At 45.5% G+C, this 23,589-nt stretch overlaps 1 protein-coding gene across 1 annotated transcript; it reads left to right on the forward strand.

The window, feature by feature from the left end:
- QTRT2 (queuine tRNA-ribosyltransferase accessory subunit 2) lies at positions 1 to 14,133 on the forward strand. The gene is made up of 8 exons (XM_086464255.1): positions 1 to 215; positions 923 to 978; positions 3,208 to 3,284; positions 6,075 to 6,284; positions 7,228 to 7,427; positions 10,063 to 10,214; positions 11,726 to 11,843; positions 12,824 to 14,133. Exons 1-8 carry the CDS (start codon positions 19 to 21, stop codon positions 13,083 to 13,085), a joined length of 1,272 nt encoding a protein of 423 aa, XP_086320381.1. The 5' UTR covers positions 1 to 18; the 3' UTR covers positions 13,086 to 14,133.
- The last annotated feature ends 9,456 nt before the right edge of the window (positions 14,134 to 23,589 follow it).

Here is a 23,589-nt window from a genome sequence, read left to right on the forward strand (position 1 = left end):
GGCGCTGCGGGGCCGAGGATGAAGCTGAAGCTGTGCGGAGCGGGCGGCGGGCGGCTGGGGACGCTGGCGGGCCTGGGCAGGAGCGGGGCCGCCGCCCTGGCGCTGCCGGGCTGCCTGCTCTACACGCGGACCGGCTCGGCGCCCCACCTCACCCGCGATACCTTGCGGGAGGTCGGCGGCGTCCCCGCCGTGGCCCAGCTCACCCTGCCCACCCTGTGAGTACCGCGGCCGGGGGGGGGGGGGTGGGTCTGCGGGGCGCAGCGAGGCCCCGCAAGGCTGCTGGGTGGGGGCAGGCGGGCTTCTCGCTTCCCCCGGGTGCGAGGCAAGATGTCTCCGTCCGTTGCCTCCCGTCGAAGGGAGGAAGCAGGCGAAGGTAAGGGACCTAGAGGGCCGCGTAGTTTTTGGGCGTGTTTTGGCCAAATGCCTCTTAGCGACTTCGTAGTCACCTTCCCAGCAGAATAACCAGCTTTAGAAGCAGCCGGCTCTCAAAACTAGTTAGGTAAGTGGCAACTGAAAGGAAAGATTAACATTATAGAGCTGGTTGGAAGCTTTCCCCTCCCTAGCTTGTGTAGTTGTTGAGTGATGCGCGTTAGTAATGCTACCCAGAAGGTCGCAGCGTGAGTTCGTGCTTTCCAGCATATCCGCGGTCGCTGGCCAGTATGGGCAAAAGCTCTGCCTTTCTGCCACAAAATTGTGAGTGCCCCGGTTTGTAAGCTGTGATTCTTGAGCTCTGTGTCTCTGGCGTTTTAGTTCCGTCTGTCCATGCTTTGCGGCCTGATAGCTTGATGGCAACTATCAGTGCCTAAACCAGTCCCAAGTTCAAGCCACACGTATGTATGGAAACAGAAGCCTCAGTGATGAAACCACCGATCTTTCTTGATGATTGTTTGCTTCATTAATGTGTTTCTGTATCTGGATGCAGGGCAGAACTTCATGAGGTGCTGGAAGAATATAAAGAAGGAGCTGCAAAATTTATAGGTAAAGTGTGGGTGTGTTTGCTTGTATCTCTGGGGAGATAATGCAGGTGGATCCCACTGGTGCATTTTTAGGCAGTACAGTAGTCAGAGAGATGTAGGTATAGTCTTGCCACATTTTAGGCATTTTCTCACTGAAAGTAGCAGGAAGACTTCAAATAGTATGTTGTCACTAATATGGCCAGAAATCCTTCAAACAGGCTACAAAAAATGTAGTTTTGATTTCTTTCTCTCTCTTTTTTTTTTTTTTTTTTTTTTTTTTTCACCCAGCCTTCTTCCTGGGGGTTTCAGCACTGACTGGGATGGGCTTAGCTGAAAAGTTGCAACTAGAACTGAGAGGTTTTCCTGTAGCCCCCAGCACTGCTGCAAATGAATCTTGCCAGATGCAATTTGTGACTTTTGACAAGGAGAATTAGAAATTCTTGTGAAAATGGCCTTCCCCATACAGCCGTTCAAATACGTTTCCTGAGAGTATTTATCTGCTCAAGCTGGCTTTTTTGATGCTCATAAAATATTTGGTTTCATCTAAAGATTTCCAACAGGAAATCTTCATCCAATGTGAAGAATAAACAGGCAAAGCACCCTGCATCAAATCAGTCTCAGCTGGTGGCTGCTTCTGCCTCCGAGCTATTCCTGTTCTGAGAAGACGCTGTAGGTGAAGGACCTGTGTTGGATTTGCAGGAGCTTTGAGGCACTAAAGAAGCAGGTGGAGGAACTTGTTTTTCTGCTGTTCTTCATTCCTGTTGGTTTAGCAGTCGGACCGTGCTTGTTCCCTGTATCCTACTTCCATGTTGGTCAGTTTTACTTGGGGATAGTCAAATGCAATACAGTCAACATTGCCATAGCCCTCAGCTGCTGCATCAAACCTTTGTGATACTCATCAGTCCCTGTACTCTGTTCTTGGAGCAGTTCCTGAATGAAATCTTTGTCTTAAACACCTTGGTGATGAGCGAGTAAAGCGGCAGTTCCTGCGTTTGTGACTCTCCTGGGTTTTTCCTCTGGTTGTTGTAACAGATCAGTAAAGGCCCGACCGCACGCATTATGCGGCCGAGATCGCTGTTGTTGGGCTCATGTGGCAAAGGAACTTGAGTGTGCAGTGAATGCAGGGTTAGCGTCTTGGGTGTGTATCTCTGTCGTAGCCTGTATTTGTATCTGGGGAGGTAGCTCGGAGCACTGGAGGGTGATCAAGTCAACCAGCTTCTCTGGGATGCTTTGTTTGTCTGTGTATCTCAGGTTATACTGGGTATAGGGTAAATCCTGTCAAAGTGGTGGCATGTCTTTAATTTTTATAATTTACACACAGTTCTTTGTATATGGTATCTAGCAGACTATGGAAGAAAAAAACCTTTTCTAATGCTTGTATCAAAGATGAGGTATTTTTATGAATGTTTTGTATGGGCCAGTTGCACGTACATTAGGAATGTATAAAATAATGTAGATTATTTTAATTTTTAAAATGTTTAAGCATTTTTATCCTATATATAGAGACCAAGTTGATGTTTTGTTTTGTTTTGTTTTTTAAAAAGGCACATCAAAATTTTGGAAATGCATTTCATTACGTTATAAAGTTATGGCTTGGGTTTCCAAAGGAAGTTTGCACCCAAATTTCAATAAACTTAACTGCTTTGGGACAACTTATTTCTTCAAGAAAAAATTAAAATCTCTTTTTTTCTGAAACTTTGTGGAGGCTTCACCAATTTCGGTGACTATCTGTGAAGAGAAAACTGTATGTCATTGAGACATACTGTCTAGCTTTCTGATTTTTGAAACCTCCAATCTGGCAGGGATGATAAATTTCTCACTTGTGTTCTCTCACTATATGTTGTCCTTCCTTAAAAGTTCTAGGCTTGAGGTTTAGATCTCATCATATATCAGATGTCTGCATTGTATCAGTTGAGTAGTCAAGGGAGTCAGTTCTTGGGTCTGGCAAATTTTAGTAGCAGGAGTTTTAATCAAGAAGAAAGATAAATGAATCCCGAAGGAGCTATATAGGCATGCAGAGCCAAAGGGTTTGTCCTGATGCTGCACTTTCCTTCCTGCAGCTAGTAAAGCTGGGGAAAATGCCTGCTGCCTTTGGTGGTGAGAGATCAAATGAACAATATTTTCTATGTTTGGATGGATGTACTTGTGTGTGGGAGAATACCCTGTTCCCTTTTGCAACTTTACAAACACATCTTTGCATTAGCTTTGTTTTAGCTCATTAGCTACCCTGTGGCTGTTGCTCTGTTCCCAGGTATGCCAGACTCAGTGCTGTACTGCTCCCTTCATGACCCGGTTGCTCCCTGTCCATCTGGCTACAACACTAACAAGGTACAGTAACTGCAAAGACTTGAAAGGGTCCACTTAAAAGTTCCCAGGAGAAAGCTGCTGGTCCTCCCCTCATCGGTGTGGGTGTGCTTAGACAGCCACAAGATTATTTTTTTTTTATGCTTTATAGAAAAATAAATCTTTGCATAAAGAATAATGTCACTTATGTGCTCATACCTCCAACTAAATAAAGCTGCACATTTTCTTGCTTGGCAGTGCGTTCCCTGAACAGTTATGTGGCAATTCAGATAGAAAGGAGAGCTCTGGACTCCCATGCTGAAAGAAGATACATGTGTGTTAGCTTGTAGGCTGATCAAGCTTACGATGATGCCACTGATAAGCAATAAACCTGAACCCCTATGTGTGTATTTACAGTCTGTTATAGGCCCACAAAGGGGAAGAACTTGGTATTTCTGCAAGGAAGGTGGCTCAGCAATCCAGGAGTGCATGGTGTTCCGGGTGTTTGCCTGTTCCATTCTACAGGCACGCACGTTCCCTGTGCAACCCGCACACTACTGCTGCCTGCTGCAGTTTTGGCCTGGAGGGGCCACTTGGGGCATCTGCTCAGATATGGTCAGTCACAAGGCTTGTTTGGGTACGGTCACCTTTGGTGAAAGGTCACTGAATGACAGAGAATAACTACTGCCATCCAGGTATCAGTGCGTGGTCTTTCCTTCTGGGAACCAGGCTGAGTCCTGTCTCTCTGCAGGGAAGGAATTACCTGAAGCTTGTCTCACTTGTGCAGTTTTGAGGTGACGGCAGCAATCTAAGCCTGGGTTTTGCAGGTTTGATTTGGGGTTTTTTTGGTTTGTTTGTTTTTTGGGTTTTGGGGTTTTTTGGGTTTTTTTTAAGCTGGTGAAGATTTTTGTCACCTTGTTCAAAAGCCTTCTGCAGCTGGATCTGTGCTGACAGATAATTTTGAAAGCAGTGGGACAGAAAGCTCTGGATTCTGTGCCAGAACACTTGGTGCAGGCAGGATTTAAATAATCATGGGGTAACACTCAGTTCTCTAAGCCGCATGACTGTTTTACTTATTAAAGCGGCTTTTTTCCTCTGGAGAGCAGAATGAAGGTAACTAGACTTGATTACACACTGTGCCCTTTGGCTCAAACAGTTCTGACTTCCCTCCACCTGCTTTCACCAGCTGTTCCTTGATGCTCTCACATAAGAGGCAGCAGGTACTAACTGGCCAGCATGCTACTGCAGAGCAGCATACAGCTGCTGCATTCCAGCTATTCTGCAGGTACTCCCTCCTTTGGAGTTGCTTTTTTGTTGTTGTTGTTTTTAATGGGACAGTTACAAAAATGTTATTACTTTAGAGACTTCTGCCTGTTTCTTTGTTACTCAAACTTGGTGAAATTGGCTGGTGAGGCCAAAAGTAATCAGGAGAGGTGGATGGACGGACAACAGACATGTGGCTTATTTGCACAATCCTCTTTTTGTGGAGACCAGACAGAAAAAAAATAAATTGTTCTGCTCCTATTTTTTGCATCAGGTGATCAAATTCAGTTTGTGAATTAGTATGCATGAGAACTGCACTGCTGAATCTGTCAACCTGGCATAGCCTAGGAGAATGTGTTTAAACCCTCAAGCTCCAAAATGTCCCCCTACCACTTGAAGCTATAAGCTATTTCTGATAGCTGAAAACTGTTCCTCATTTAAAAAAGCTCTAGTGGACATGAAAAGAATCAACTTCTAAAGGGCTTGAGCCCAATAGTTAACCTGATTGAATACCCCTTTAAAATTTTGGAGCAGCAGTGTCACAAGTTTAACAATAATACAACAAAAGCAACTGCCAAGCTGCACTCATGGGTTAATTACAGGTTCTGCAGAATAGGATGAGACATGGTAGTGTGCATAGTTGCAGTGACTGCGGTAACATTCTGTGAATCTGAATGTTTAGTGAATGGAAAGGTGAACTCTGTTAGCCCGGAGGTGTTCAGGTAACATAACCTCTCTGTGCAGGTGCTTTTGTCTTGCTTTAAAGTCTTTTGAGGGTAGCATGGAGTAACGATGGAAGATGGGGGTCCCTGTGAGCACACAGAATGGGAAGTGTGTGAAGAGACTGAGAAGACTGTGTGAAATCCTACTGAGTACCTGCTGTTTCTTACAGCGGTTCAGTTTGAAAGCTGTGTATTTCTTTTGTGCTTGGTATTTCAATCCCTTCCTAACTGGCTGGATTTGGGACCTAAAATAACGTTGAATTTTAAAATTAAATTGCCTAACAACCTTTTGTATTCCCCCCCAGTGTGTCTGTGTGGCACATATATGTGTATATATATATATATGCATACACACACACGTATTCCTATGGGTCGTATGAATTCACTGCTTGGAAGAGGAAATAGTTTCTTTGTTTTGCATTGCGTACAGAAAACTAGTGAGCTGTATTTCCCATTGCAGCCTTTGCTGCTTTTCATGAGATAACAATTTAAGGTTGATGGGAATCAAATCTTTTCTTCTTTTAAATTTTTTTTTCCAATTCTGCCTCTAATTTGTGTGATGATAGGTCAGCTGCTCTATCTCAGACACTTTCAAACGTGTGGAGAAGTCACTGTGGTGAATGTGATGGTTTCACCAGAGAGTATCCCAGAAATACCAATTCAGTCATTTATCTCCTTTCGCTCATTGTGCCAAGCGCAGCCAATTGTCTGAGCCGTGCTGCTGGAGAACTTATCTATGGAGTATCATTCTAGTACCTGGTGTTACAGCAGACCAATTCCTTCTCTCCTTTTACCCTTTAAGATCTGTTAACCTTTGCAACTAACATTCATCCCTATTCTTCCTTGACAGACGGTGTCCCTGTGGGGAAGCTCGGGGCGCATGGAAATGACAGCTTCCAAGTTCATGGATATACAACGGGCCATCCAGCCAGACTGGTTCCAGTGCATCTCTGATGGAGACACCATTTCTGGGGAAGCTGGTAGAAAAAGGGCCAAGAAGTCTGTGGATAGGTCACTTTCCTTCCTGGATGTATGCCTTCAGCTGCTAGAAAAATCACCGGTAAGGTCTGCAAAATACTGGGGCAGTAGCACAGCAGCTGCTTTTCGGTCTGTGCTGCATCCTGGGCCAGTCCCAGGATGTGAATTAGTAGAAAATTGTGTCACACATACGTATCAGAGAATGCCCAGGTGACAGTCCTGGACAAGGTATAACCAGTGGGTTTTCCTTCTGCCACTGTCTTCTTTTAATGACCTGCCTCCTGCCCCAGGATAAGCATCTCTTCTAGTTGAGGAGAACTACTTTTTAAAAATTTGTTTCCACTTTTGGACTGTAGTGCATTTCTTTCACTTACCTTCATGCTCTATGCATGGACGAAGTAGGATCTTCTCGTTCTGATTGAGAAAACCCATCTTTTTGCTCTGAAGTCCCTCAGTTCCAAGTGAGGGAGGACTTGCTAGGATTTGCTAGTGCTATTCTTTTATTTCTTCCAGCAGCTTTGAAACTTCCCTCCCTTTTTGGTGAAAGGGTACATACTATCTGAGCCTACTGCAAAGGAAAATGGGTGACAGGAGCTGATGTTGGTACCCTCTGAAAGACAGTTCATTGTGAGATCTGGTGTCTGACAACCAGGATAATGGCACCTGCTTTGTATTCTGCACTGACACGTGAGTGCTGAGGGGCCATCTATAAAAAGCCATGTACAAAGATGATCTGTGGTTGTTGCCTTCTGTAGGGAGGCGGGAGGAATGACACCAATATTCTCAGTGAGTTAGTGTCAAAGTAAGGAGCAGAATCTTGTCTATCCTAATGCCATTGCTACCTTGCACTTGGACTTTGCAGTGTTGTGTGGGGAATAGTCTTACATGGGATGAAACACTGTGGCTCTGGCAAGTTCCTGGGAATGTCGGGCTTAAGTAGCAAGCATCTGGAGTCTGGGCTGTGAGGTGTCTTGCGTGTCTTTGGCAGAGCGCGCTCTAACACTTGTAGCTTTCTCCTGGGCCAGGAACTACAAGGAAGTGTAATGTTTGGGGCAATTGAAGGTGGAGATATCTTGGAAGAGAGGCTCAGATCAGCCAGGGAGACTGCCAAGCGACCTGTGGGTGGCTTTCTGCTAGATGGCTTCCAGGGAAGTGCCATGGCCAAGGAGACCAAGTTGAAACTGATAGCTTCTGTCACAGCAGAGCTGCCAGAGGATAAACCAAGGTAAGTTGTATGGGCAACATCCCAAGAAGTCCATCTGTCCTATTATGAGGAGCATCTACAGGCTGCTGTGCAGTATCACTGTAGGAAATAATCACTGCCTTGCACAGCTCTGTATAAGTGCCAGGCTGTATAAATTCTGCCACTGTCAGGCTGCAGTCTTCAACCCTTGTTTCAGTTTTTAGCTGCAACTGGCACCAAGCTGTGCTCATGCTGTGGGTTTGAGTATTCCCTGCATTTGGAGAATAATCAAGATTTTGGTTCAAGTCGTCTTTACTTTTTTTAGGAAGAATTACAGGTAGGATGTGTCTGGGCTGCTTGCATTTGGCCTCTGAGTCCATGATTTACTTGAAGTTCGGCTCAAACAAGAATGTTATTATCAACGTATTTTACTGGGACCTCTTCTCAGAGAAACTGTCATCCTTCCAGTTATCTCTGGTCTGAACTGGAGGAGAGCAGAGAGGGGTGCTGATAGAACCAGCCAGTGCTTACATGATCATATGGCAGCCAACTCTGACCTAGTAGCTGAGGCACTGAGCCTGTAAACTGCCAGAGGTGTTACAGCCTGGCCCAAAACAGTTGTATTCTCTACTTGGACTGGCATAGTGTGGGGATCAGTGTGTATTCTGAGTTGTTACGTATGCCCGTCAGATCCATGCTAGAGACTGGACAGGAGTGACAGCATTCTTGACTCTTACAAATGGCTGACAGTAACTAAAGACTTCCAGAAAATGAATGCTAATATTTGCTAGTGGTTCAGACATGAAGGGGTTTCTTGGCATTGAGCTGAGCTTGCTGGCTTTTTCATGGGTTGCTCTTACAAGAACAGCTCCCACAGAAGTAGTATGGGTACTTATTTCATCCTTTCATGAAGAAGGTGACTCAGACCTCATTTCCTTCTGTAGCTGTGCTGCCCTCTGCTAGCTGAGTATTGCTCTGGCCTAATGGTGTTCAAAATTATATGCAAAAGCGTGTGTGTGGTGGTGTAGCTTGTTTGTGCTTAGCGGTGCCTGGGGTTTGAATTTTCCTGACAATTAGAAGACTTGCTGTGTTGTTGCTATCCTGTCTGGTTGAGCTACTTAAAAGATCCCCTGGGAGCATTAAAGTCCAATCTGCTCAGCTAACCTTAGTGGCTACCAGTGCATCTGCCTCATCTATCAAACAGTTTGCTTGTCTGGTTAAGACAAGTGTTTCTAACCCCTTTGTAGGAAGAAAGGGTAGCCTTCAGGGCGGTCTTGTAAGTACCTGAAGTGAATTTCAGACAATCCTGCTTTCCTGAAGCATTCTTGCCATTCTGGCTGGAGAAGTCGTTTTGTAGCTATGTTCTACAACGATATGAAATTCTCTAGAAGACAAACACTTTCTGTGCTTCGCCCAAGAAACGACTGTTTTTTGTGTGATGGTGAAATGATAGTATGAGTATACTTTTTAGAGTCCTTTTGTGTAGCTAAAGATGCTGAAGTAAAATTTGTATAATTTATTTTCCTTTTTAATAGTGTCAGAACCCTTGCAAGAAGAAATATTTGTCCTTACCTGTGCAAAGATACGTTTTAGCAAGGGTTTTGGTCATATATGCAGAGCTACTGTTTCAACTGTTATCATTTTCTCCCTGCCATGAGAGCCTGAAACATTAGACACTCATGCTGTAAACTTCTCCTGTCCTTATTCTGTGCTCATCAATTTAATTGAAGTACTTAGAAAAGTGACTAAAAATGGCACCTTGTGACTTCATTTATCAGCCCCTGTGTATTTTCCTAATTATCCATTTAGATCGTTGCCCTACATTAACTTCTACTGCTGTCAGCCCAAGCCATGCACCTGCTGGAGAGCAGGCAGTGCTCTATTCTCTCTCGCTTCACCCACCCTCAGGGAAGCTGCCAGCTAAATTTGGCTAACAGCAGGATATCTATTACCATTGATGGCAATCCAGCTGGGCTCTTCCTGGCTCTTAATGCCGTGTCCCAGGAGATGTTACAGCCCAGGTTTTCGAGTAAATCATTTGAGCAGGTAGAGTGTAAAGAGGAGGGAAGAATAAAGCAAGGAACTTCTCTCTTTCCAATGGCATTTCTCATTAGTGCATTCTCCTCCAGGCAGTTCTCCAAGTGCTAGATGACGTGTCTGTCACCTGAAGGACTTGTATCTTTGACCAGCCATCTACTGCTAACTCTGCTGCTCTTGTTCAAGTCCTTTTAGATTGTTGCCTAAACAGTTACCAAGCAAAGGGGTCCGTGTGTCTGGAAGCTGGTAGTTTCCAGGGGCACAAACAGGACTAAGGAAAATATCTGCTTTATGGCATAGATGTTAGGTGAATTTTGAATCTAAGTGTATTTATGTATATGCGAAAGAAACAAAATCACTTCAAACGGAATGAACAGAATGAGGGGTTTCCGCAGGAAAGGGGGGACTATTGCTGTCTTCCAAATGGCAGATAAAGAAAAGCCTGCCATGTCCTGGATACATTGGAGGGGGGGAAATGGAGGTGCACAGGATTCTGAGTGATGACTGTTGTACCCACTTGCCTTCTGGCTAGCAGTTGCAGAGATAAGCTGCACGTGCTGCACATGTGTCTCTTCCTCCAGGTACCTGCTTGCCTCTACTCAGAATACTCTAGATTTGTTGTCTTGTGTGTCCCTTACAGAATCATCCATGGTGTAGGCAAACCAGATGAAGTGCTTGAATGCATTGAAAGGGGAGTGGACATTTTTGAGAGCTTCTTTCCCTTCCAAGTTACAGAGCGAGGCTGTGCCTTGGTTTTCAGTTATGACTGCCAACCAGATCCCGAAGCAGCAGGTAGGCTTCTTGATGGTCTTTATAATTACTGTTTCAGCCAGTATTCTGGCAAGCGTAGTTCATGCTTTGGAGGAATCTATATTTGACTTTTTTTTTTTCCCCTGAAACAAATGCAGTAACCACTGGAAAAACTGGGATTCCACTTGTCAAATGTTGCTTTTGTAGGTGGGGTATTTTGGTGTGAAACCTGTTGAGCCAAACTTGAGGCCTCAACCTAGGATCTGAATGTCTGATCAGCCAAAATGTGCTCGAGTATTTCTTACACGCTTGCTGAATAGAGGAGGTTTTTTTGTTTGACACCATTGGCAAGTTTTCTGTTACCATTAGCTGTGAAGGCTGGACCTATTAAGTGGAGGAGATTTAAGATACTTGATCTCTAGAATTAACTGAATATGTGTCTGTTTCAATAATATATTTTTGAAGTCCCTTCTTTCTAGATGACTAAAGTTAGGGATTCCATTTCTTTGGGTGGCTTTCCTCTCTGTCATTGCATCCATAGTTCATAGCAAAACAAAAAGGACATGTTTATAACTCATTACCTCATTATGCTGCATCACCCATTAAAGCATCTATCAAATGTGTTTCAAGCAGCCGTTTTGTTTTGGCCTATTAAATGTTTTTAATACAGAAAAGCATGTTACATTTTTCCTCCTGGGTTGAACCTAGTGGGTTTTTATGCCTCGATAATTCAAAACCAGCTGAATAGAACAGAACATCTTGTTTCTTTGTGCTGGCTGCTATGCTTTTTTTAACTCTTCTCTTTTTTTGTCGTTCTTTACCTTGTCTCACCTTATTCTTAAATCATAAGGTTCTGGGTAAGGACAATGTCTTTGTTCTCTGTCTGTTTAACACTCAGTAGACATGGATTGTACAAACAGTAACATTGATGTTTCTAGATATGTCTCCTGCTTAAGAACAAACCTACAAAATTATGGGGTGATTTGTTTTTTTGTGTTTAAGATATACTGCTGAAAAGGCAGATGTGGAATCTAAATCTTTTGCATTAGTGCTACCAGCCTCTTTTGGAATTAAAACAAAAAAAAAGCATCTAAATCTCTGAGCCTGATGACAGCATGGAAAGTAGAATGATTGAATGCGGATGAATTGCCTGTCTGCTCTAACAAAATATCAATAAAATCATTTTGTTCAGGTGATTGCATTCTAGTCAGCATGCAGTTCAGACTGGAAATATTTTTGACATTTATGAAGAATTCAGCTCAGTAGAGCAGGAAAAAGTTGTACTGTTGTTTCAGCTCTGACTCTTCATTAGGTTTAGAGGGTTAGTTTTCATTTGTCTCTTGCTGTTTTAATAATCTAAAATCATATTTGTGTTAACTAACGTATGACAAATAAAGAAATATAGTTCCTTACTGTAGGAAAGAGGTGGAAACTTGTGGCAGGAGTTTTCATCTGGCAAGAGAGTAGCAGAAATACATACTGTAAGGTTGCTACCCTTCCTCTGCCCTTGCTGCCTGTTCTTAAAAAGGCTGTTGTCTCTTTATTTAAAACAGTTTTAGAACAAAATGGGGCCCAGGACCTGGAGAAGAATGGTGCTGAAGAAAACCAGGGTGAAACCTACAAAGTTGACCCAGAAATTACACCATTTGAGATATTTCTGAAGGACAAAAGGTATGTGAGTTTGTGAGGAGGGTACCTGCAGCTGCGTCACTAAATATGATGCTTTTCTCCTCTGTATTTGATTGCATGTGGTCAGTAGCTGGATGGGACACTTCATGAAACATGATGGTGTTGAAGACAGTACTTCTGGACATTGAATGGAGAGTGCTGGAAAAGCATTCTGGCTTGTTAGGTCAGGCAAAAGACAGTGCTTTCAGCTGTTGCCTGATAAAGCCAGGGATTTTCTGATCATTTATCCAGCAGACATACTGTGGTCATAACTATGTTCCAGCTGAAAGATAGTAGGTTCACAAAGGTTATCTGGGGATCATTTTGGCCTTCTGCATCTAACTTGGGTCACCTCGAGATGCTAGAATTTATTTGAACTATGGAAAGCCTCTACTTTCTGACGCGGTTTGGGCAGCTGCAGGGCAATTCTGCAGTTTCTGAATGCCTCACAAAAACTTTGCCAGTGTCCTTCCTTCTCTTTTCTGCAGCTGCCACTAGGCTGTCTGAGTAGACAGCTGTGTTGCTTTGCTTGATCCTCTCTACACTTTTTAAGAATGGTGCATCTCGCGGTAGAAGGGAATTCTGTATTGTGAATAGTGGAATCAGTAAATCCTTGTTTCTGGTGTCTTCCTCCGTTATAGACTGAGTGATAGCCAGTGAGGCGTGTCTTGCACTGCAGCTTTTATGTCAGGGAAGGGACAGATAAGGCCCCTCTCCGCTGTTAGCGGTGATGTAGTGAAAGTTATCCTCAGACTTAGCTGTGTGGCCTTTTGGCTCTGTAGTGAGTTCTGGCATGACATTTGAAGTCCTTCATGCCAGTGGTGCTGATCTTAGATGCCAACACATCTTGCAGCGGCTGGATTCAGGCCCTCAGGATTTCAAGGCTGAGGTCACTGCAAACGGCTGTGTAATAACTGGATACTCTTTATTGCCTGAATGAGTCTTCTTACCTTTGATGTTATCTGACATTGCTTCCTCCTTAGATACCAGGATGATTTTGGTCCTCTGCTGGAAGGGTGCACCTGTTACTGTTGTCGGAGGCATACTCGTGCCTACGTCCATCACCTCCTCGTGACCAATGAGCTGTTGGCCGGTGTCCTGCTCATGATGCACAACTTCCAGCACTACTTCAGTTTCTTCAGTGCCGTACGGGATGCCTTAAGAGACAATAAACTGGACCAGCTGAAAAAACTTATCTTCAGTCAGGCTCTTCAAGGCCCAGCAAATGCGAAGCCAAGCCAGTGAGTTCAGAGAGGGCAGAGGAGGTTGCAGGCTACACCCTTATCCAGTGTGACTGTGTAAAGTGGACTGCCAGCAGGGTCACCTGGACCTATTAGTAGTAAAATGCCTTCCTTTCTGGAGGGAAGTGGCGGAGACATTTGAAGAAGATCTCGCTTCCTGGTGGGGAAGGAAGATCTTATTCAAATGTCCCTTTCGATTGCACTCCTGGGATATGGAAGAGCCTGAACAGCTCACAAGACCAGTATGGATCACTTTGTTTTCAGTTACTCACTGTTGGTTTTCCATGTGGAAGGACACAATTATTGAACTTGTGATTGAAGAAGCAGCAGCGTATATACTTAAAATTAATTCAGCTGCCTGGAGGCTCAGCAGCTGTTTGAGACTTAATTCCATACCCAACGGATATTACAGGTAATTATTTTACTAGAAAATCCTAATGGTGTGGCTGTCCCATCATGCAGCTCCTTGATGAGAGATCCCCCCTCAGTCTGACACACTGTACCTTGTGGCTGTTGCCAGCATCTGTGTCCCTGAAAAGAGCTGACTGGAACTGCCACTGTGTTCAGCGGCACAAAGGACTGCACGTGTACTTCTGTCTCCGGCTCCCTGCAGTGCAGCATGTTCTCTGGGCCAGGAGGAGGCCCTCCACCTCGGCCTGGCCTTGAAACCCCCTGCTTCAGGAGTTGCAGTCTGTGACAGTAGAGCCAGAAAGAAGAGAGAGCGTTTAATCCATGTCCTGCTACATAGGGTTTTTTGACTCGGTACCCTTTCACCTGTACGGACTAAGATTTCACTCCCGCGCTAGCATGTGGATGATAATGAATGCACTGTTCTTTCCAGCTGTCCTAGCACTGCTCAAATAGCAGGCTACACAAACGTCAGGGCGAGATGGAGCTGTGGAAGAAATGTATTGCAGCAAAAGCTGTTTAGAAAAGATTCTTGTGGCTCTTGGTTTTAAAATATGACTTAGTTCTGTCACATTCCTCTTACTCATTTTTTTTTTTAATGCCCCTTACTTTAGAGTCCTGGGTTTACTCATTTTATGTTACAAGGCAACAATAAAAAAAAATCTATTATTCATTACACTGGCTCCTTAATGTGTGACAAAGGTGGTGTACCAGAGAGCTTGACTGCAGTGCTCAAGATGTCTCCTGGAAACTAGACCTAGCAGCCAGATGGAGGACAGTGACTCATCTAGGAGTAGGATCCTGTCATGGAGCGGGGGTCCAAATAATTTACTTCAAAGGAATGCTGTAATAGACCTGGAAGTGATAAAGACATGCACCTGTCCCTCTCCCCATGAGACTCTATTACCTGAATTAAGCTTAAAACAATTCTACAGTTAAAGTTGCTGGCCCTGAAGCGATTGAGGATTAATCTGCAGTTTGATGCTCTTCACCATTTCCTTAATGTTTTAAGATTTTAGTATCTCACATCAGCATGACTTTACCATAGAGTATAAGGAGTTTTTAGTTTCCCTGTCAGCATTGCCTGTGCGTCCCTATCTGCTCGGGCAGCTAGATAATGGTATCAGAGTCCTTTCTACCATTCCAGCCCTATCCACTGTGTTACGCTAGCTACATTTCTGTTCCACAGGATCTAAAGAAATGTTACAAAGACTGCTTTACTGCTGTCTTTCAGCAGAGATTATGGGGAATAGCTCAGCTACAGAAACTACATAAAATACAGGACTAACGTCCTCGCTCCAAGAAGTACCTTATGATTGTTAATGTTGAAGCAGTGCTGGGAAACCTGGAGATGGTCTCCTGGATATACAGAGTGAGGTAGAAGGTCTGCCTATCTTAAAGGGCAGAGAATTCTAATGAAACAAAAATGTTTTATGCTTCTTTCAAGAAGAATGCAGGATATGACGGTAGTGTTGGGAGCTTGTAAAATGCTGGTTTCTGCAGTGTCTGTTTCTACAATGCTGCAAGTGTCAGTTCCCTCCTAGTTCACATTGTAAAAATTAAGCAACATTTTTCATGCTAACTTAGAAAGATTTTTATTTATTTCCAAGCAGAGATCTAATTTCTTTCAAAAACAGAGTTCTTGCCCTAGTATGGGAAAGAAAACTACAGGAAGAAAACTAAACTTTTCATGGAGAAGTGAAAATTGAAATGAATAAGGAGTGGAAAAATCTTTTGTGCTCTTCTGTTTCTGATGAGAGTAACTGGCTGGGCCATATGTTGAATGCGAAGTCCTCGCATTTCTGACCACTTCATCAGCATTCTGCTCAGTAACTTACTCCTTTCAGAGCTATGTTAATAGTGCAGACTCTTTAACGATTTAAAAGGTAAGCTTTAAAATGTGTTAAGGAAAAAAAAAAAAAATCAACTCAGTTTATCACAAAAATGTTTTCTCCTTTCCTTCAGGTATGTAATGTCTTCCCACACACATTCACCCACCCCATCCATTCTCTAAATCACTAGGACATGGTGTCCATGACAGCCTATATCAAGCCTTGGCTGACAGTTTCTAGTTCTGCTCTTTTGTGGCTCTATAGGGTTGCAGGAGCTGCCTAAGAGTGGAAGTGTTCCAGCAGGGTGTTCAATTTATTTCTATACCTCTTGGGTCCAGAGGGCTTTTGGATCATGGGGGTTTTATGCATAGAAAAATCAGTTCCAGGTACGTTTCAGAGGTGCTTTTAAGGATTGGGTAGCTATTTTTTTTCTTCCTGAACCCTGCTGATTTTTGATTCATAACCTGAGTTGGCAGGCAAAGGGCCCCAATAAAATGTTTAAACCTTCCTCTCAGTAATTTCAGAGAGGTTTCCTCTGTGATATGGAAGGCACACACAAAATAGATGATGGTGCAAGCCACTTTAATGGTCTTATTTGTAATACTCTGGGGTGCTCTACATAATTCACTGGGGACCTCATCTTTCTTCTAGTAATGCAGCACTCACTTCTTCAGACTATTAAAGATGTTCAAGCACGTTACCATCCTTCCTTAAACATTCCGTGGGCATGATAGGACTTCTCAAACAAAAAGAGAGTGAAGTTAAATCCCCTTGAGAATTTGGATCTAGACTGGCAAAGTTGGTGCCGGCACAAAAGTGGTTAACATCCTCCTGCAGCAAAATGTTCGTTTTTCCCTGTTGATGTTGCCAGTGTGAACGGCGTCTGTCAGAGTGCACAGTCTTCTTCCTGGTGGCGTATTGGCTGGGAAAGGCCATACCTTCTCTGCCTCACAGTGAGGTGATGATGAACTGCCTGGTTACTCCTACATCTGTTGTCTGTACGATTTAATTAAACTGGCCAGGTGAAGGTGCAACACAGTGGGATGCTCTGTCATGCTTCTGATGTACCTTCTCCAGCTCCTGGCCTTGCTCACTCCCCATCATTTCAAAAACTTCAGAGAAAGCCTCTTCTATTCGGCAGCTCTTTGCGTGTCTGAACATCTTTCAGAGCTCTTTTGGAAGCAGGTTTGGATGAGAAGGGGTTAGCTGGTTAACCAGGGTTATTTCCAACTTCAGACTGAAAATTTAAGCTATGTAGTGGGGACAGGGCCATACGTAAAGGAACGATAACTACAAGCATCTGGATCTGCCATACAGCTCAGGATTGGCCATCTTCCTGTCTTCCCTATCCCTCTGCTACCATGTAGAGCATTTTCTGGTCAAGGGGATGGCCAGTGCGCTGGGAAAGGCAATGGCTATGGTTCATGCCTGTGCGTTTACAGGACAAGGTCTATCTCACCCGTCCATACTTGGAGAGCATGTCAGTTTAAAGATTGGTGGTCAAGAAAAGATCTAAAACCTGCAGCCCTTAGATGTAATGGCCCAGCACAGATTTTCACAAAAGAAGGGAGTGATTTCAAAGTCCTTGGCTGGAGTCCCTGGATCCATTCCAGTGCAGTGTGTGTGATACCTTCCACTCTCGATTTGTCTGCCTTTCTGAGGTATTGGATGTGTAATGCAAGGCATGACATGAAGGTGGCTTTGTAGCAATGCTTTGTGCTTGTGCTCCCTCATTCCACAGGAGAAAGGCTGGTTTGGCTTTTGATAAGGTAAGCAGGGGAGGTATTAAAGTGGTGTGGCCTACGTCTTGCAGGAAGTCAGCAGAGGCTACAAATCTGTCCTGAGCTTTTTGTACTGCCCTTCCCAGACCAGAATGGAACTGTCTACAATGTACTGTCAAATTTAATGCTGCTACATGCTGAAAAACAGCTGAGGAAACCAAGCCTGAGGAAAGCCAGATGCTTTCCTCAGATGAAGCTGAGTCAACTGGGATGGGAGAGAACACAGAGACTGGCAGGCAGCCAAAGCCTTCAAAGAGATGCAGCATCTTCAAGGAAGGGAGCAGGAGATGGAGCATCTGGGAGGAAGGAGCATAGGCAAACAGGATGAATAGGATTTTGTAAGGCCAGCAAAGAAAGGAGTGGGAGCTGTGCAGTATGTCCACATATAGCATTGCCAACACCGAGCTGCAGAAGACGCTGGCTCCCCCGTTCCCTGCAGCCCGTGCCATCACAAATACTCAAGGGAGTCCTACAGCATTAATGATCCGCCCATCTCCCTCTGTCCCTCGCAGACAGACAGAAATACTGCTGCCTCTCAGCTGAGGCATAGCAAGGTGAGCATTCCACAGCCCTTCCACCATGGCACAGGGTGGCAGAAAGAAATGTAAGGTCCCATGGTAAGTGCGCTTCCGCCCAGTGAAAAGTAGCCTTTATTTGTGCTGTTCAATTCACCATGCTCACAGCTGCGGGGTAAAACTTATTAAAACTGACAAGAGTCCCCAGGGCAGGGAACCAGAAAGGTCTTCCCCACACTGTGAAATGTACAGCAGCCTGCTGCTTGTCTCGCTATTATGCTTAAATCATTATACAGAAATTAATTTTTAATTATGTTCGTTTTCTTCTTTGGCTCTAGGGGTTTTCTTTTTCTCTGCCTCATGTTTCCAGAGGCATTCAAGGATGAGATGAGACCAGTGTATGGCAGCAAGAGATTCACTGATGTGTGGCCAGAATCATGAAGGAGGCTCAGGAGAATTCCTCACCTGGGCCTGCGAGAAAGAGCATCCCTGTTGGAGAAAGGTGTGGTTGGCATCAGAGCTGATGGGCTCCTGTTCTGGCACTTGAGGCAGCATGAAACCAAGGAAGGGTGGCATGAGTGATGCCAGGAAAGCAGAATAAGAAAGGTCACTGCTCTGTCTTGAGTTGAGCTTGACTGTTTGGAGAGTAGCGGAGCACAGCTGGATCAGTGGCATTTGAGATTGAAAGGCAGGGTTGTTCCGGGATATATCTTCTACCTCCTGCTCAATGTCATTCAGCAAGATGTATGTAGCAGCTGATGCTGACTTTGAAGAAGTACGGTTTCAAATCCCACACACCTTGAATTGCCTGCAGCCTTGTGAGCCTCCCTTTGCTCCTAAGGCAGCAGGTCAGGTGGTAAGATACCACTAGGAGATGACAACTATGTTAATTCGTTATTACCATTAGATGAGGAAAAGTTCACTTCAATGGTTCACTCAAAGGCTAATTCAGATTTGGGGTACTTGCATTGCTCTGAGAAAGAGCTGCTGTGCCCATTCTCTTTGGGAGATGAGACGCCTCACAGCCAGGAGCATTTGCAGGCTGAAGGCTGCCAGAGCCTCTCATCACTTTGTGAGCAAACCATCACACACTTGGCTGAAACTAATCAGATCAGTACCAGTGTCCTCTGGGTGTCTGCAATTCCTATTTGTAGTTTTCTGAGAATCACCGTATCAGCAGCCTGCAGCCTGTTGATCCTTCCTTGAAACGCTGGCATTGATTAGGCTTTCTTCAAAAACCATCATGTCAGTAACAGTGACTGAGACAGGGCTTTGCTTTGCAGTAACTTAAGCCAAACTCCGTCTTGCGTAAGGCTGCGTCTCCCAGAGGAGCTGCTAGCCTGAGCAGGTTGTGCTGACCCCAGCTGTGGTCAGAGGACCGCTGTGGGGAAGCAGGTCACCAGGTCACTCTGATCCCTCTCAGAGAGGCTGCAATACAGCAGACTCCAGGTGTACTCCCCCGCAAGGGGAGCTGCTTGTGCTTAGCCCCACAGCAGGGTCCAGCTGAGCTCAGCTGAGTAGCTGGCCTGGCCACCCCCTAAGAAGTCTAGGGAGCATTACCTAGGGAAGCAAAGTTTTGTGCAAGACTTTGCTTTGTCCTCCTTGTAGTCTGGCGAATGTGGGGGTTTTTTAGTGTGTGGCTGCAGCTGAGATTGTTAAGACACCGTGTCCAACAGCTGCTGCAAGGTGCACTGGGGCATGTTGGCTGAGCAGAGTCACCTGCAGAGCCGTGGGGCCATGCTGGTGGGTGACACCTGCCTCCTCCATCATTCCCTTGCCTTCCCAGCCGGCAGCTTTCCCTCATGGAAGATCGTTTTACCTTTGTGCTTTCCTGCTTACTGTGTGACCTGGTGCCTGTTGTGTCTGCTTGCTGCCTCTGATGGGGGGAGAGTTTTTTATGGTTTCTTCTCTGTTTATGTTTTACAATTTAAAACTCAACATAAGAACTGCTGATTTTAGCTCTGGATGGCTTCAATTTGGTGCCTGGTACCACTTAAGGTTTTAGTAAGTTGGGTAATCTGTGTTTTTGCTGCTGGACCTGAAGTTTAAATTGTGGCCCTTGAGAACATAGCTGAGAGCTATGGGGCACACATGGGGCTCTGATCTGTGATGGACATCTGTCTCCTATTGCACCTGCACCCAAGCAAGCCACAGAAGTAGTTACAATAACCACCATGTAGCAGCCTAAATAGAAATTTTTGGTGGCCTGTGAAGAGGAGGCAGTGAGCTGTAGAGATGCCCTCTGCTTGCTTCTGCCTGCTGTGCTTGTAGGAGTGAGTGACTGAGAGCTGCTCAGGGTGGGTTGTATTGTCTTGCCTTGCCTTGTTTTCAGACAATCTATACTCGCCTTAAATACCCACTACTGCACAGCAGCCTGAGGAGAAGTTGCAGTTTGCAGATTGAGAGGCACCACGAAAAGTAGGTTGCTGCCTGGCCAGCTGTCCTGTCCAGCCCAGAGTCAGGCTCTTGCCACTTATTCTGAACAACCTCTTATTCTGAACTATGGATTCACAATCCATTTTATTTGCATGTTCTATGCTCTAAAAAAAAGCACCTCAGAGCTGCAGCCATCATCAAGGTCCCCTGTGTCCCTCCAGGGAGGGCACTAGGAGGTGCACACACGCGCTTGGGTGGGTTGTGCTGTTTAGAAGCCCCAAAGAGCAGCATCACAGGCAGGAGCAGCAAACTTGATGCGTGAAATGTGTGGCATACCTGCCACAGACGTACCCCTGGGGAGCCCCAGGTATATATGGAGGAGACCAGGGTGCCTGTGGCTTTGTCCGAGCCGGTGTGCAGTGCTGCGAGAGCTGCGTGTGCCTGCTAACCCGAGCGAGTGTAACTCGCTGCGAGGCTGCTAAGCGAGCCGCGGGGGGACGCAGGCCCAGCAGCTCGTTGGTCTGGGCTCCTACAGCTCAGCCAGAGCCTACGGCTCTGCGAGCTGGGACACATGTCTGCGTGGAGAAACAGTGCAGGCAGGGGATAAACGGAGTTTTTCTGTCCATTTCTCAGGCGTGCTGTAATTGTGTCTAGACAGGCAGTACTTGGATGGCTGCCTTGTACCTTGCGGGGGGGGGCGGGCTGGCTTCTGTACACAGTGGGTTTTGCCAGCGCTGCTTCGTCTCCAAAGGGTCTCAACTCTCCTCAGCTACAGTGGAGATGCTTCCCGGCTATTCTGTCTGCTGGCTCGTTTGCAAAGGGCATCCAGCGTAGGGGACCTTAGGTATCCCATTCCTGCTGCCGGAGGAGCAGAGTGAGGGTGAGCACAGACTGCAGGACCCCTTGCTGTGCCGGCACGTCTGCCCAGCCCTGCTGTCAAGAGGAGGTCTCCTGACACCGGGAATTATTTACAGCCTGCGGCGGTCTCTGAGCTCCCTCTTCCTCTCTGCGGGAGAGGAGCTTCCTGCATTCTCCAAAGGCTCTTCTAATATGAATATCAGCGTGTAAATGAAACCCCGTACAACGCCTGTGGTTCTTCAGCAGTGCACAGAGTCACGGCTCACCTCTCCTCTTCCAGCAGTCAGGGAGATGGGGAAAAAACCCAGCAAGATGAATACGTTGTAGAAAATGAAGGTCGGGAGGAGGCATTTCATTTAAAAAATGAGGGAGTGTGGATTATTCTATTGCAAATAATGAATGGGGGTTTGTGAAGCACAGGTCCTGCAGGGCTCCTCAGCTGTCCCTCTGGCATGCTGGGGAGGGTGTGGGGGGGTGTCAACTGGTTACACCTTTGGTTGCTTCTGTTCCTTGGCCTTTACTGTGAGGCCACATGTGTTCAAATTGCCACAGTAAAACTGGGCTCGGAGCTCAAACAGTACCTGAGAGAGGGGGAAAGAGCTATTGTTTTCTTTCTGAGTTGAGTTTTTGTAATTTTGGGTGGGTTTTGTCATGCCTTTTTTTTTTTTTTTTTTTTTTTTTTTGGTCCATAACAGGTTATAGTTCAAGAGGTTGCTCTCAGTTCTGTGATCTGATAGTTCAAATCTTAATTATTAAATAAAGGACCATATTTTTAGGTACAGAGCTTTCCCCATCCCTCATAACTGTGTGGGTACCAAAACACTGCTCAGTTTTCTGCCACACTTTCTGTTCCTCACCTCTATCCTGAATTACCTTGGGGATCACTGCTTAAAGAACAGGTCCAAGTTCAAGTAAGATCAGACTGAAGATGACACCTGAGAGATGCTACACCAGGGCTTGAAATGGACCAAGTCACCGTTTAAAAGACCCTTTTCCTTGTTTCCACCTTTCTGACAACTGTGTATATAAAGCAATGGAAACTGGTCTCTGGTGAACTGTGTTACGAAGCATCTTAATGAGAATTACTTGAGCAGCAATCTGTCCACAAGTTGATTCACTCGATTGATACCCCCAATGTTCTGCATGCTGAGTACCTCCCATGCTGTCCAGCACCTTTGAGCAGACTGAGTAACACTACTGCACGCCTGCCTGGCATAGCTGGGAAACTAATTGACCATATTTTCAGAATTTATCTACTGGAAGTGCTTACAGCAGGCATTATTTCTTTCCCAGTTGCAAGTAAAATGCAAGTAATAATAAAAACCTCTCGTGGGTGTCCAGGTGGATGGTCATTTTGTACAGGGAAAGTGTTAAGAGGTCTACAGGTGAGAAAAGGCTATGGAGGGGCTACATTCACCACAAAGGTACCAAAACTTCCAGTTACATTCGTGTTTTATTGGATTAATGCAGTTACAATGCAGTATGGAGGGCATCTCCCCAGGCAAACAACAGATGCTATCCATGAGCATTTCCTCCCAAACCCCAGACAAACAAAAGAAGCAGCTAGAGCTCTGCTATGTGCTCCAGAGGCGAAGGACAATGGTTTTGGCTTTATATTGGGAGAGGAAGCCCTTCCCAGATGGAGGAGCTGTGGCACAGACACAGGCAGAGACAGCACACATAGTTATGCCCAAAGCTGTCAAACGAGCATGGCTAACAGCACAGCTAAGCCTCATCTTGGGCGTGAGCACTGGAGCTTCTGATCCAGCACAGCGAGGGGGGAAGATGAGAGGGAGTTGAAGCTGTCCTAGGTCTGGATTGTCTATACAAGGAGAAGAGCATTAGAGTGCCCTGACATGAGACCAGCTTACATGGTATGGCAGGGCTTGTCTGGTGTTTTCATCCAGGAACGACTGGAGATGGCTTTGTAAAATACTGCAGGGAAAGGAGACCGTGGCAAGGCTGTATTTGGCCAGCTCCTGGAAGCTGGGAACTGCGGGTGCCCTGTGTGCTGACAGGTGTACTGGCGAGAGGAACCAGGGAAAGTCCTGGGTCTGGTCCTGAGGCACACATCCTTTCTTACTGGGAGGGACCTCACCGGAACCACTTTCCCCCAGACATGGGCTGTAACGGGTTATCGCAGCAGTTAGATGGGACAAACCCTTAATCCAGCAGTGCTCCTGATGAGTAGAGGGGCACAAACAGAGATTGGTTCCAAAGAGACCATGAACAAGTTTTGAGACAGGGTGCATGCAACCTGACCCAGCTGGAAAAAACAGGTACAAATCTATTGCAGGCATGACTGGACAGCTATCCTAGTCCTTGTCCATTATTTAGTGGCCCCAGTAATGACTGGGTGTGTGGCAGGTCCTTGGGCTAGGAAGAGTGGGGACACTGTGGTAGTGTTGCACTTCTCATGCAATCTGATCTACCAGAGGGCTGGTAGCCACCTCTCTACCTTGCAAGGAGCAATAAAATACAAGCTGGCAGCACAGGGGAAGGTTTCATTTGCAACTGGGGCAATTTTCTCAAGCACTGAGACTGACCCAATTTTATGGGCAAACCTTTTGATGGAAACAGGAATGTTGTCATTTCTCTATCAGTGCTCCATTTCTAAGTCTTCTTGAAAAATTTTTGCTCTTGGCTCCCGGTTGAAGGCATCAGGATCCTTATCAAAGAGGTCATGTTCTGCCCTCTTATTAGGACTGCTGCATGTGAGATGGGTGCCTCCTGCAAGC

This window comes from Leptosomus discolor, chromosome 1 (assembly GCF_034619465.1).
Source record: "Leptosomus discolor isolate bLepDis1 chromosome 1, bLepDis1.hap2, whole genome shotgun sequence".
NCBI classification, from domain to species: Eukaryota; Metazoa; Chordata; class Aves; order Leptosomiformes; family Leptosomidae; genus Leptosomus; species Leptosomus discolor.

Coding starts and splice junctions, on each gene's coding strand:
- QTRT2 (XM_086464255.1), top strand. CDS start 19: ATGAAGCTGAAGCTGTGCGGAGCGGGCGGCGGGCGGCTGGGGACGCTG. Junction 979..3,207: donor AGGAGCTGCAAAATTTATAG/GTAAAGTGTGGG, acceptor CTCTGTTCCCAG/GTATGCCAGACTCAGTGCTG. Junction 7,428..10,062: donor CTGCCAGAGGATAAACCAAG/GTAAGTTGTATG, acceptor TGTCCCTTACAG/AATCATCCATGGTGTAGGCA.